The sequence below is a fragment of the Coregonus lavaretus genome, assembly GCF_964263955.1.
Source record: "Coregonus lavaretus genome assembly, chromosome: 23".
Classification (NCBI taxonomy): Eukaryota; Metazoa; Chordata; class Actinopteri; order Salmoniformes; family Salmonidae; genus Coregonus; species Coregonus lavaretus.
Genome location: NC_140010.1, coordinates 27,833,161 through 27,847,608, shown reverse-complemented (window position 1 = coordinate 27,847,608; position 14,448 = coordinate 27,833,161). Strand labels below are relative to the sequence as shown.

At 43.6% G+C, this 14,448-nt stretch overlaps 2 protein-coding genes across 2 annotated transcripts; one reads left to right on the top strand and one right to left on the bottom strand.

Annotated features, from left to right (window-relative positions):
* Positions 1-73: 73 nt before the first annotated feature.
* On the top strand, positions 74-1,621 carry LOC311150614 (gap junction delta-4 protein-like; the record flags this gene model as incomplete). The annotated part of the gene is made up of 2 exons (XM_084188099.1): positions 74-137; positions 414-1,621. 2 exons carry the CDS (start codon positions 74-76, stop codon positions 1,619-1,621), a joined length of 1,272 nt encoding a protein of 423 aa, XP_084044225.1.
* Positions 1,622-12,204: 10,583 nt separating this feature from the next.
* LOC311150861 (frizzled-8-like) lies at positions 12,205-13,959 on the bottom strand (the record flags this gene model as incomplete). Its single annotated transcript, XM_084188416.1, has 1 exon — positions 12,205-13,959. One exon carries the CDS (start codon positions 13,957-13,959, stop codon positions 12,205-12,207), a length of 1,755 nt encoding a protein of 584 aa, XP_084044542.1.
* Between the last annotated feature and the right edge of the window lie 489 nt (positions 13,960-14,448).

Genomic DNA, 14,448 nt, shown 5'->3' with positions numbered 1-14,448 from the left:
CCTCGCTGAGTAACCTGGATTGGAGGAAGGTATATACACCGTTCCTCTATGGGATGAGCTGCTTGTTTACACCATGGAGAAGACACGCCTAATGGAAATGCTCTTTATTACTTTCAATCACAATGTCACTTTCCTGGGTAGGTGGACATAATGTAAATGGACCTGTAAATGGTATATGTATGGGATAGTTGATGTTACTCAGGCCTTTATGCAACATCTTTTTGAGTGCAGTCAGATCCATTATATTTTTGCTTATCTAGATTCACAGGTTTTCCGCACCAACTACATTTTAAGGGAGAGCGCGATGGTCTTCTTTTGATAGTTGTTACTAACAAATAGCTTTCTTTTCAATATTGGTGTCTAACATTAAAATGTATGTGAGTGAATCATTAATTGATTGGCTCTTTATGCAGGGAAGACGTGGTTGATCTTGATGGTGGTCCTGAGACTACTCATCCTCCTGTTCTCTGGCTATCCCCTCTTCCGGGATGAGCAGGAGCGCTTTGTGTGCAACACCATCCAGCCGGGCTGCACCAACGTCTGCTTTGACTGCTTTGCTCCCCTCTCCCTCTTCCGCTTCTGGCTGTTCCAACTGATCATGCTCTGTCTCCCTCACATGATGTTCATCTCTTATATAGTCCACAAAGTATCGTCAGCTCTTCGTATCGGAGGGAACTATTTCCCCGGCAGCAGAAGTCCGGTAGGGGCTCTGTGTAACCCTCAACATTCCCTACCAAAAGGGACGCCTAACTTTTTAAGTGCTTACCTCCTGGACCTGATACTGCGTATCTTACTGGAGGCAGCATTCAGTGCCGGCCAGTACTACCTCTATGGCTTCTCTGTCCCCAGGAGCTTCCAGTGCTATGAGTCCCCCTGTACGTCCATGGTGGAATGCTACGTATCCAGACCCACAGAGAAGACCATCATGCTCAACTTCATGCTGGGGGCTGCCTCCCTGTCTCTGCTACTGAGTCTGGCAGACTTGGTGTGCTCTGTGCAGCGCATGGTGACACAGGGGAGGAGAGAGGAGCAGGGGAAAGAGCTGAAGGAGGGCGGACTGTTCATGAATGGAGGGGTTGGGGAGGACATGGAAGTCCTGTACACCCAGAATACTCTCAAAACTGTCCTAAAGAGAGGACAAAGTCACATTGACAAACCAACCTCGAGCGGTATCCCAAACAGTGACCTTTCACACGGACGAGTGAGAATAAACAATGAGACCCAGGTAAGGGTGGCTGCCCCACCCCTGCAGGGGAGAAGGCCGCCGCGGAGGGATGCAAGGATGACACCTCCGCCGCCATTTCAGCCCATCCCTATGGGTGCTCCATCGAACGGTCGCTTTGTTCATCCCAACCAAATCTCCCATTCATCTCCTGTCCATCTCTCCAGGCGGTTAGAGAGAAACCCAGTGGTAGTCTCACGCCAGTCTACCCCCTCGCCAATGAACAGTGGCCAGAGGCAAGGCTGCTACAACGTGGTAGACACAACACTCCTGGAGCAGCATTATGATAGCGCAGAGTCCCGTGATAGGCTCCAGGAGGAAGTCATCCTGCAGGAAGTGGGGGTAAGGGGCACCTCAAGCTCCTCCAGTGATTCTTCTTCCTCATCAGATGCTCAATAAAGTTTGTATTTTAATTATTTAAATGTATGTAATTCTATGCAAGGCCGCAACACGACAATGGGACAGCTGTCTTTTTTAGCTAAACAACTTTGATGATTTACTCATTACTTGCACTTGAATAAATGTTTCCCCAAAATGTAATAATGGGCTACATTGCATTTTGCTGTTGTGACTTTATACTTACAGTGAACACATTCTGTCTGTAGAGCTGTTTGTGTTAGCTAACAGAATTAGAATGAGTGATTCAAACAATGCCAGTTAGTTGACCTTCAAGACCAATGGTGGCAGCACACTCAGCTGTTGTTCAGCTCACATGTTTTTTCATTGGGTTCACCAACAACAGTCAGACAAGACTGACATGCTCCGACCCAACTGAAGCCAAGGTCACTTGGAGAACTGAAGGTAACAAAGGAACATTACTCTTTCTTTCATTGGGCTCACCAACAACAGTTAAACAAGACTGACATGCTCCGACCCAACTGAAGCCAAGGTCACTTGGAGAACTGAAGGTAACAAAGGAACATTACTCTGCTGTGGCATCCAAGGAAACAATAGACCCAAAAGAGACCTCAGGAGAGGTCAATAGCCTTAAAGGAGGCCAGTGATGGAAGGGTTGAGGTGAACGGAAGAGCACCTGACTCATAGACAAATACACAATGGCAGAGATTCAATCCAAGGTGCGTTGCAGAGAAGTGCATTTGTACTGTCAACAATGTTCTCGATGTTTACGGAGATCGAGTTCACAGTAAATACCATGAATGACTGCTCAAGCGTACTTTACCTTTAAAACGCTCTACAATGCGCTTTGGATTGAATCCTTGCCAAAGCCTTCATACAGTATAGCAGTAGTGTAGGATTTCAAACGGTCTTGATTTTTTTTTGCACCTTGTGTCGTTTTTTTATTTTTATAAATCAATTCAACTAGCATAAGGATTTATGTGTTCTGTTTTTTAAGTGATTGTACAGACTATATTAAACATTTTAGTACACATGGGGCTGACATAATTATTACCTTGTTTGAAATCAGGACAGTAACCAGGGTTTGAGTTTTAGTGAGGTCCAGAATTTAAAAAACGTTAAAATGCTATTTGGAGAACAGCAAAAACAAGTAAAAATGACCCCAGCCATTATCACTTTGGCTGATGTAGGTTTATTCACCTCAGTCGATCTACAAACACATAGCCTATTAGCAATACAATTATAATGTTATTCCCCTGAAAGGGGGAAATATGAGAAATGATTCACACTGACACCTAGCATCAGTGACAAAACGAAAATGTATTACATTTTTAGAACTGTATTGTTTGCATTTTAACGTAGGCCTATTGGGAATATATGCCATGTGGAGATGTTCATATTGAAACATCTGTTTTTTTTTTGTTTTTTTGTTTTAAACTTTGATAAGATTAGTAAAAAAATTCTCAGGGGACCCCACATGGGGCCCTGAGCCCAAGTTTGGGAACGATTGTACTAACCACTCTCTCTGTCTCTGCTTCCGCCTGCATGCATTGCAGCCTGCGTCAGTCTCACCATTGAGCGCCACATCACTGCCTGTCTCACTAGCCTACTCTGTAAATCAAAGTTATTATGAGCTCTTTTTTACTCCTGCTGAGTAGGCTCCGTTTAATGTTAGCTTCTTACTTCATCCTTCTAGCTGGCTAAGTAATAGGCCTACTAGCCAGAGCCCTTCAACATTATTGCAATATAAGTATCTGCCAGCAGCTAGCCACCTGATTGTCTGACATGACCAAAAGTATGTGGACACCTGCTCGTTGAACATCTCATTCCAAAATCATGGACATTAATATGGAGTTGGTCCCCCCTTTTGCTGATATAACAGCCTCTACTCTTCTTGGAAGGATTTCCACTAGATGTTGGAACATTTCTGCGGGGACTTGCTTCCATTCAGCCACAAGCGCATTAGTGAGGTCGGGCACTGATGTTGGGGGAATAGGCCTTGCTCACAGTCGGTGTTCCAATTCATCCCAAAGGTGCTCAATGGGGTTGAAGTCAGGGCTCTGTGCAGGCCAGTCAAGTTCTTTCACACCGATCTCGACAAACCATTTCCGTATGGACCTCGCTTTGTGCACAGGGACATTGTCATGCTGAAACAGGAAAGGGCCTTCCCCAGACTTTTGCCACAATGTTGGAAGCACATAATCATCTAGAATGTTGCATTAAGATGTCCCTTCACTGGAACTAAGGGGCCTATCCCGAACCATGAAAAACAGCCCCAGACCAATATTCCTCCTCCACCAAACTTTACAGTTAGCACTATGCATTGGGGCAGGTAGCGTTCTCCTGGCATTCGTCCGTCGGACTGCCAGATGGTTAAGCGTGATTCATCACTCCAGAAGTATGCTTTTCCACTGCTCGAGAGTCCAATGGCGGCGAGCTTTACACCACTCCAGCCGGTGCTTGGCATTGCGCATGGTGATCTTAGGCTTGTGTGCGGCTGCTCGGCCATGGAAACACATTTCATTAAGCTCCCGATGAACAGTTCTTGTGCTGACGTTGCTTCCAGAGGCAGTTTGGAACTGGGTAGTGAGTGTTGCAACCGAGGACAGACAATTTTTACACGCTACGCGCTTCAGCACTCGACAGTCCCGTTCTGTGATCTTGTGTGGCCTACCACTTTTGTGTGGCCTACCACTTCGTGGCTGAGCCGTTGTTGCTCCTAGAAGTTTCCACTTCACAATAACAACACTTACAGTTGATGGGGGCAGCTCTAGCATGGTAGAAATTAGAATTTGACAAACTGACTTGTTGGGAAGGTGGCATCCTATGAAGGTACCACTTTGAAAGTCACTGAGCTCTTAGTAAGGCCATGGCTGTGTGCTCGATTTTATACACCTGTCAGCAACTGGTGTGGCTGAAATAGCCAAATTCACTAATTTGAAGGGGTGTCCACATACTTTTGTATATATGGTGTATCTATAAGCGACTACTTAATAGTTGTGCACTCATTCTCCAAGAGTCGGTTTTTGTTTGTTTGTTTGGGGGATGTCTGTAGACATTGGAGTAGTCGCAGGATATTTTTTAAATAGCTTTTGTCCGGCATCTCGCAAATACACTGTCAGCAGTAGTTACCCATTGAGCTGACTGCGATCCGGGGTAGTTCGTTTCACATCTCAGGCCCTCGGCCTGTGCCGCGAGAGGGCAGAGTTGCTGCGTTAGCCTTTTGAGAGAGTGGCGAATTTATTACAAAAATAAAAAAGGCAAATCCGGGTGACGCAGGCCAACATAACGAACAAATCACTGTTCGTGATTCCACTCGATCACAAAGAGGCAGGCGCCATTAGAATTCAGTCAGATCAGTAATATAAGCGTTCTGAGCTTTGATCAACGCTGGGAGCAATATTTACATATTGACCCGTAATTTCTTTTCTTTATTGTGTACAGAATATATATATATATACAGTGATCCCTCGCCACTTCGCGGTTCACTTATCGCGGATTCGCTATTTCGCGGATTTTCATAATGCATTTTTTTTTTTTTGGTGCATTGTGCTCTGCATTCTGATTCGCTAAAAACTCACTCCCGCTTCTTGTATCAAAACATGCTACGAATTGTGCTATCATTTTGTCGTCTCGTGCAGTTATGTGTACGTACATAAAACAGCTTGGCAAATTTACATTAAGTTGGCCAAATTATCTTGTAATTTCGAACATCTCCTAAACCCATAATGTCGACGAAACGGCCTGGACCGACAAAAGCACCTGCGGATGGGCCCAAACGGCGGAAGATGCTACCTATCTCAGATAAAGTTAAACTTCTGGACATGCTAAGGGAAGGTAAATGACAAAGCCACAAAGCGACGATGAAAGAGAAGAGGGAGAAGAGGACACGAGAGATGAGGAGGAAGGACTAACGCTTGGTCGCTTAGCAACCATGGTGCGAATAGCCACTGAACTTAAGCGAGTAGCTGAGGAATGGGACCCTTTGATGAGCCGTTCATTACAGTTCTCCAACGTAATCGATGGTGGCATGTCGGTGTACAAGGATCTTTTTGCAAAGAAGAAAAAAGAGCGACAACAGCTGCCTATCACTATGTTCTTCTCCCGAACAAACACACCTGCACCGCGGGCTTCAGAAGAAGAGAACACTGCAGAGCGCAGTCAGGATGCAGCGGCCCAGTCTGAAGAGCAGTGAAACGGCCTACACGTGAGTCACTGTATTTGTATACATGTAATAGTTGCTAATTGTAAAAAAAAAAAGTTTTCTATTTCGCGGATTTCACTTATCGCGGGTCATTTTCGGAACGTAACCCCCGCGATAAACGAGGGATTACTGTATACATATACATTTTTATATATATACATTTTATATATACATTTTTCCCTTCTCCAAATTACAAAAAATTACCGCCGAGACCTCGGTGTCCTCATATGTAATAGTTACGGCCATGTTTGAAATCCATTGAAACAACGGAGGGTCGAATCATGTCTGAATAATTAAGTGTAAACTGACCTCCTCTGGTAGATTTATGAAAGTGCAGAGGAAAAGAAGAACCACTTTGCCAGAGATGAGAAAGGCTAAATCTATGGACATGCCTATACGTGTACATGTACATACTTTTCCTTAGTTGAATTGTAAATTATAACATTATTCTTACAATACGTTAAATCATTCCATTTTCTCTGAATTCGTAACAAATCAGCTCCTACCAGTCATTGGCTCCTATTCCCCTTATTGATCCATCCCAAATGTAACCCTATTCCATATAGGGCGGCAGGTAGCTTAGTGGTTAAGAGCGTTGTGCCAGTAACCGAAAGGTCTAATCCCCTAGGTGAAAAATCTGTCGATGTGCCCTTGAGCAAGGCACTTAACCCTAATTGCTCCTGTAAATTGCTCTGGATAAGAGCGTCTGCTAAATGACAAAAAAACAACAACAAAAAAAGAATAAATAAAAAAAAGATTATATATATATATATAGTTCCTATGGTCAAAAGTAGTGCACTATAAATGGAACAGGGTGATATTTTGGAAGAATTGTTAATGTAAAAATGCTACAACCATCCCTGGCCTGACATGCTGTACCTAGAGCACTCAGATCTCATGGGTGAATGAAAGTGGTAATAGAAGTTGACATAATAGAACATCAAAAATATTGACTGCCAATGCTGAACTTACTTTTCACCTTTAGACAGATCAGTAGGAATACATGCTTGTTGTCATTGGTGACAGAAAAATCCATTCTCATTCCTTTGATGTTGATGTCAGACTAAAAGTACAATAAATAAATATCACTACATACAATGGACCATTCCCAGCAAGCCTACTGAGTATTCATTAGTGCACACCATATCAAAACATAGCAAACCATTTTCCAACAGAAAACGAAAACAAGCGTTTCTTATAGGACAAAGTCAGGTAGTCCCTCCCTGTTTCAGTCTGTTTTCTTCAGTTTGGTGCCTAGTGAGAGTTTGGTGCCTAGTGAGACTGTATTGAAGAATTGTACATTGAACTAGTAACACTTTATCAGAGTAGAGGCAGCACAGATTAGATATGCAAATTACTGATTTTTTTTCACCTGTATATGTCAATGCAAATGTCATGTATCCACTGACTGACTCACGGACTCAAACATACACACTCACACAAACATGGACTGACAGACATAGCCAGAACCTTTCACCTTTACAACCCTCACCTCTAGACACATTTTGAGTGGTGAATGAATGATGTAGGGAGGTGAGGGCTCTGGGAGTGTGGTGCCAGGAAAATAACATCTCACTCAACATCAACAAAACAAAGGAGATGATCGTGGACTTCAGGAAACAGCAGAGGGTGCACCACCCTATTCACATCGACGGGACCGCAGTGGAGAAGGTGGAAAGCTTCAAGTTCCTTGGCGTACACATCACTGACAAACTGAAATGGTCCACCCACGCAGACAGTGTGGTGAAGAAGGCGCAACAGAGCCTCTTCAACCTCAGGAAGCTGAAGAATTTTGTCTTGGCACCTAAAACCCTCACAAACTTTTACAAATGCACAATTGAGAGCATCCTGTATCACCGCCTGGTACGGCAACTGCACCGCCCGCAACCGCAGGGCTCTCCAGAGGGTGGTGCGGTCTGCCGAACGCACTACCAGGGGCAAACTACCCGCCCTCCAGGACACCTATAGCACCCGATGTCACAGGAATGCCAAAAAGATCATCAAGGACATCAACCACCCGAGCCATTGCCTGTTCACCCCGCTATCATCCAGAAGGCGAGGTCAGTACAGGTGCATCAAAGCTGGGACCGAGAGAATGAAAAACAGCTTCTATCTCAAGGCCATCAGACTGTTAAACAGCCATCACTAGCACATTAGAGGCTGCTGCTGCCTCTTGAAATCACTGGCCACTTTAAGAAATGGAACACTAGTCACTTTAATAATGTTTACATATCTTGCATTACTCATCTCATATACTGTATTCTATAATATTCTACTGTATCTTAGTAGTCCATATATGTATATATTAGTTTTTGTCATTTAGCAGACGCTCTTATCCAGAGTGACTTACAGGAGCAATTAGGGTTAAGTGCCTTGCTCAAGGGCACATCGACAGATTTTTCACCTAGTCAGCTCAGGGATTAGAACCAGCGACCTTTCGGTTACTGGCACAACACTCTTAACCACTAAGCTACCTGTCGCCCCAGGTAAATTCCATTCTTACTTAGATTTGTGTGTATTGGGTATATGTTGTGAAATTGTTAGATATTACTTGTTAGATATTACTGCACTGTCGGAGCTAGAAACACAACCATTTCGCTACACCCACAATAACACCTGCTAAACACGTGTATGTGACAAATACAATTTTATTTTATTTTATTTGTATGACTGTCTGAAAATATAGTGGTAAAGGAATTAGAGAGCCTGCTTCACTGCTGTTTGATTACAAAACAACAGAGGGTGATCAGCTGGCCAACAAATGGGTGAGAACTGAATAAAACACTTGATTTGATGTTTTTGTTGCAGAATCCTTATGGAATTGTATCGATATTGGCAAATCTACTGGATATACATTTATATACGATGTTCTGTATACTTTTGGATTTTCCGTCACTGCTATGTGGAGTGTTTAACTGTAGCGTCATCTTACTTCTGTATTACATTTAAAACAGATGTATCTCAGTCAATGACAGAAAACCAATTGAATCAGTAGACAAAGAAACCATTCAATGTGCCTTTACTAATTCAGGGGGATGGGGGGTAAATGGGATACTATGTTTCCATCCTAAATGGCACCTTCTTCCATACATATTGCTCTACTTTTGACCAAGGCCCATAGGGCTCTGGTCAAAAGTAGTGAACTATAGGGAATAGGGTACCATTTGGGACACCTTCTATGGATGGCCTCAGTGATGAGCCCTTCCTGTACCCACAAGTAAATGTTCTGTTTATCTTGGCAGGAGGTGGATCAGGTGTGACATGACCTCATTTCCTCTGTTGATTTTTACTGGGGGCTGCACTATAATATGGTGCAATTTGGGAACCAACCTCTAACTTTGTCTCTGAGCTGAATCCTAGTTGTGGCCTACCAACTGTTTTACATTTTATTGGAATAGCAATTACTTATGATTGGTATTGGAAAAAAACAAAATCATTCAATGTATTAAATTGTTTACTTATATAATCATGTAGTATATTGTTCATATTTGTTATTTATAACATTTATTAAGTGCTTATTACAGGCATGTTGAAAGCTTGTAACACAGAGGAAGGCCCCCCAAAAAGCTTGTAACACAGAGGAAGGCCCCCCAAAAAGCTTGTAACACAGAGGAAGGCCCCCCCAAAAGCTTGTAACACAGAGGATGGCCCCCCCAAAAGCTTGTAACACAGAGGAAGGCCCCCCAAAAAGCTTGTAACACAGAGGAAGGCCCCCCAAAAAGCTTGTAACACAGAGGAAGGCCCCCCAAAAAGCTTGTAACACAGAGGAAGGCCCCCCAAAAAGCTTGTATCACAGAGGAAGGCCCCCCAAAAAGCTTGTATCACAGAGGAAGGCCCCCCAAAAAGCTTGTATCACAGAGGAAGGCCCCCCAAAAAGCTTGTAACACAGAGGAAGGCCCCCCAAAAAGCTTGTATCACAGAGGAAGGCCCCCCAAAAAGCTTGTATCACAGAGGAAGGCCCCCCAAAAAGCTTGTATCACAGAGGAAGGCCCCCCAAAAAGCTTGTAACACAGAGGAAGGCCCCCCAAAAAGCTTGTAACACAGAGGAAGGCCCAAAAAATTGTCAAAGACTCCAGTCACCCAGGTCATAGACTGTTCTCTCTGCTACCACACGGCAAGCGGTACCGGAGCACCAAGTCTAGGTCCAAAACGCTCCTTAACAGCTTCTACCCACAAGCAATAAGACTGCTGAACAATTAATAAAATGGCCACCCTTACATTGACACTTTACCCCTACCTACATGAACAAATTACTACGACTAACCTCACATTGACTCGGTACCGATACCCCCTGTATATAGCCTCTTTATTGTTATTTTATTGTGTTACTTTTTATTTTATTTTTTACTTTAGTTTATTTAGTAAATATTTTCTTAACTATATTTCTTGAACTTCATTGTTGGTTAAGGGCTTGTAAATAAGCATTTCACGGTAAGTACACTTGTTGTATTCGGCGCATGTAAAAAAATAAATTTCGATTTGATTTGAATTACTTTTCCACAAGGTGGCGGTATGGTATTACTGAACTGCAGTAGCCTACCTGAAGCGTTGCTCCTGCTCTCATGGAGTTGCCCTGGCTTAATGAAGTTGCAGATACAGTACAACTTTAGCTAAAGTCAGGATGCAGTTTATCAAGTAGGATGAGAGGCATGCTGTAAAATCCCTGTTTGGTTGGACAGATTTAAAAGAGGTAAGTCAATTATTTGTGACGAACACTACATCTTCTGAATGTCCAAATGAACAAAAACATTTGTATGTATTTGTAAATATATTTTTATTTTGTATTATTATATATATATGGATATTGGATCAACACAAACATGCCCACTGCGTAAAAGTAACACGGGACTCATTTTTTATGGCTTGGGATTCTTTTACACCCAGGTCTCGCTCTAAAAACGAATGTTCTCGCCACAAGCAGGGGTCCTATTTGCAGTTTTCACATGCAACAGTGTCTCTATGCTTGTTAAGAAGATAAGCAAGCTGTTTAAGCGCTTTCAGAGTAAACCGACCACACACTGGGACGTAATTACCTTCTAACGGGGAAGGCACAGGGTCGGCCTAGTGGGCTTATAGAATGCGTCCCAAATGGCACCCTATTCCCCATATAGTGCACTACTTTTGACCAGGGCCCATAAGGCTCTGGTCAAAAGTAGTGCACTATAGGGAATAGGTTGCCCTTTGGGACGTATTTCTACTGTCCCCCTCCCTCACTGTCTGACATCTTAATTATCAGGCCTAGGGCATCTTGACAGTAAGAGGGGGCACCCAACCAATTATGCTCAGCAGTGGGTATCCTGAACTCTGCCCCACACAAACTTCAATAAGAATAGTAGTAGAATCCTTATAATTTCATATTTATATGAAGTCAGTGGCACGTCCATGGAGAGTCTGATTCCCTGCATACACTTTATTCATGCGAGGCCTAGGCAGAATGTGACGTTTCACTGGGTCGTCAGTGTTAATTGGGGGCAGAAGACGCAGCGCTTGTAACATAATTGTCGCGCAGAGGGGTTCCCTCAAAAGAAAGGATTACTCAAACAGACCACCTGTAAGGCTTCATTACCATTTCAATGTTATTCCGAATCCTTCCCGTGGTCGCATCTACAATACGTAAAAGTTAACTGTTTTTAATGCTACCCAAAAGGAACCCAACAGCCATACACAACAAGTAGGCCTACGTTTTCATGAATTATAACTGTTTGACAATTTATTAATAGGCTTTCAAACTTATGCAAAAATCTATTCTCATGGCAGGAAGACAACAAAAACAAAAAGTAAATTTGCAAAATGTAGCCTACAGCTTTGGCACAGAATGACTACGAAGACGCACAGGTTGAAATGTAATAAAAATCGTTTTATTCTCAAAATAAAGATCTTCTATCAAAGTTAATTATACACATTTCCAATCTCGTATAGGCCTACATTTTATATACAAATGTACAATGTTTTTACATGAATAATTATATAAATACATTAAGCACCAACAAAACCCGTATGAGACAGCATACTTCAAACCATCTTTGCTAAGCTCATTTTATTGGTTAAAATGAGACAAAGCCAAGTCTCTTCTTTTGAATTAATAAATTGTGTGTTTAAGACAATATGGTTATTTGTAATAATGAAGAGAACAGTAGGTATACCCTTAAATAGCCTATGGTTTAACAAATTATAATTTTTTATTTGTTTATTAATTTACACTGCTGAATTTCCGCCTATCGAAAAATCTCACTGTATTGGGTATGTGCATTGAAATGGTCCTCAATTGGAAGCATAGAATCACATCTCATTCTAATTATATGGTTCTAAACTGGCTGCGGGTCTCATTATGTAAGAAGATAAATCATTAGGTGCTCGTTAATGTGCTAATTGGAACACGCTGATGGACAATCCCAACACAATTAGTGGTCCATTCTTCCTTTCAAACCCGAGACAATGGCATCTGTTTGGGACAAGAGACAGAGCTCGCAGTGCCGGACCTCCACGTCAGTCCCGTGCTAACGTCACTGTACATTGACCCGCTCGTGGTCTTGCTGCCCCAGCAGCAGCGGGTGCAAAATGTCCTCCAGGATTCTAGAGTTTTCCCCGACCAGACCCACGCGCCGGACGTGATGCCAACCAAAAGGCACATGAAATATTTTAGCATGAACACAGCATAGTCTGGCTTCTGCATTTCATGCTCCAACAAGCAGGAACAGTTATGGGTTATTTCCCAAGTCTGTCTGTTGTGCTGCTCATAGAAGTAACAGGCTACTATAATCGTGGCTGGGACAGTGTAAAGCACTGTAAAAATTCCTATCCTGATCATCAGTCTCTCCAACTTGTCTGTTTTCGTCCCTCCTTGCTTTATAACACTCCGGATCCTGAACAGTGACACAAACCCAGCCAGAAGAAACATTGTCCCAATGAACAAATAGATAACCAAAGGCGCCAGAACAAAGCCCCGGAGGTTATCCAAGTTCTGATTGCCAACGTAACATATTCCAGCCACAGGGTCCCCGTCCACTGAACTCAACGCCAACACAGCTATTGATTTCATGCTGGGTATCAGCCAGGCAGCTAAATGAAAATACTGAGAGTAGCTGGCTATGGCCTCATTCCCCCACTTCATCCCCGCAGCCAGAAACCAGGTAAGGGACAGAATGACCCACCAAATAGAACTGGCCATGCCGAAGAAGTAGATGAGTAGAAATACAATGGTACAAAGAGCAGGGCCGGTGGTCTCGTAGTGGATGTGTTCAATGTCATGCTCCATGTTACAAGCCACTTGTTCATGTCCAGCAATTAGTCTGACAATGTAGCCGACTGAGACAAACATGTAACAAGCAGAGAGGAATATAATGGGTCGCTCCGGATATTTGAACCGCTCCATGTCGATTAAAAAAGTTGCCACTGTTGCAAAAGTGGAGATAAAACATAACACGGACCATAGTCCTATCCAGAATGCAGTAAATGTCCTTTCGTCTTGGGAGAAGTAAGGGTTGTGGCAGGGCATGGCACAGTTGAGTGTCTGTCCCGTTTTAACTCTGTTATATAGAGGATGACTGTCACTGTTGACTGGAACCATGGGAGCGCGGCAGTGACACCGGGGTTCGCAGGGAGAACTCGGAGGTTTGTGTTTACTAGGAACATTCGAACGCCCGTGTCCATTCTTCTTTCGTGGGTTTATTGGTTTAACGGGGCGGTTTGTGGGCTTTGCAACAACTGGAGAAACAGTCGTTGTCTCGCTTCTGTTGTAGTCCATGCACAATGTATCTTGGTTACCTTGCACTGGTAATACATCGCATCTCATTCTGTCTGGCCATGGGAATCCGTACTGTCTCATCAGAGGCGCGCAGCCTGCCTTGGCTCTCTCGCAGACACTCCGACAAGGCGGCAGGGGCTTCTTGTAGTCCTCTAGGCAAATAGGAGTGTACATGCTACAGAGAAAGAACTTCAGGTCCGGAGAACACTTGATTTCCACCAGGGGCCAAAACTGGTGCACCTCCAGCCCTGCTTCGTCCTGTGTGTCGTGATTGAACTGGTTGGGCATGTAGGTGTAGTTGTATCCGATTCCTTTGCATAAAGGCACGGATATCTCCTGGCATTGTAGCGCCTTCGCCGCGGCGCAGCTCGACCTGTGTAGAACGAGTGCAAAAAGCATGCACCACCCCAGCAACTGGCACTCCATTATCATTCACTGTTGAATTCGTCTGTTTCAAAGTGCCAGCGAACTTGCGCTTGCAAGTAGGCTGTGGAGTCCGATTAATCCAGAGACGCTGGTAAACTCATCCTTGGCGCAGACGGTGTTTTTGGGGATAAGCAAGCCTTCGGGTGTCTTCTGGCTGGTAAAATGGTAGGGAATCCACACATCACACCGCCTTATTCTATGTTTACGTTATTCTGTAAAAAACTACCACTCTTCTCTGTCTGCTGTGGACTGTTGACTGACAGAATATAATTTACGCACCGATACCTCCGTTTGGCACCACCGTTAATCGCTCGCTCTGCATGTTAACGGTTGTTGGAGGATGCATTGAATGGAATATATATGGAGGGAGGCGCTGCGAAGTCACTCCCCATATTGGAGCGCCTAATCACAGCGCGACAGGGGCGGGGAACTATGAAAGTCAATCAAGTGTTTCTCAAAGGTGTTTGTTTACATTTTCCCCTCTATAGAAGAAGA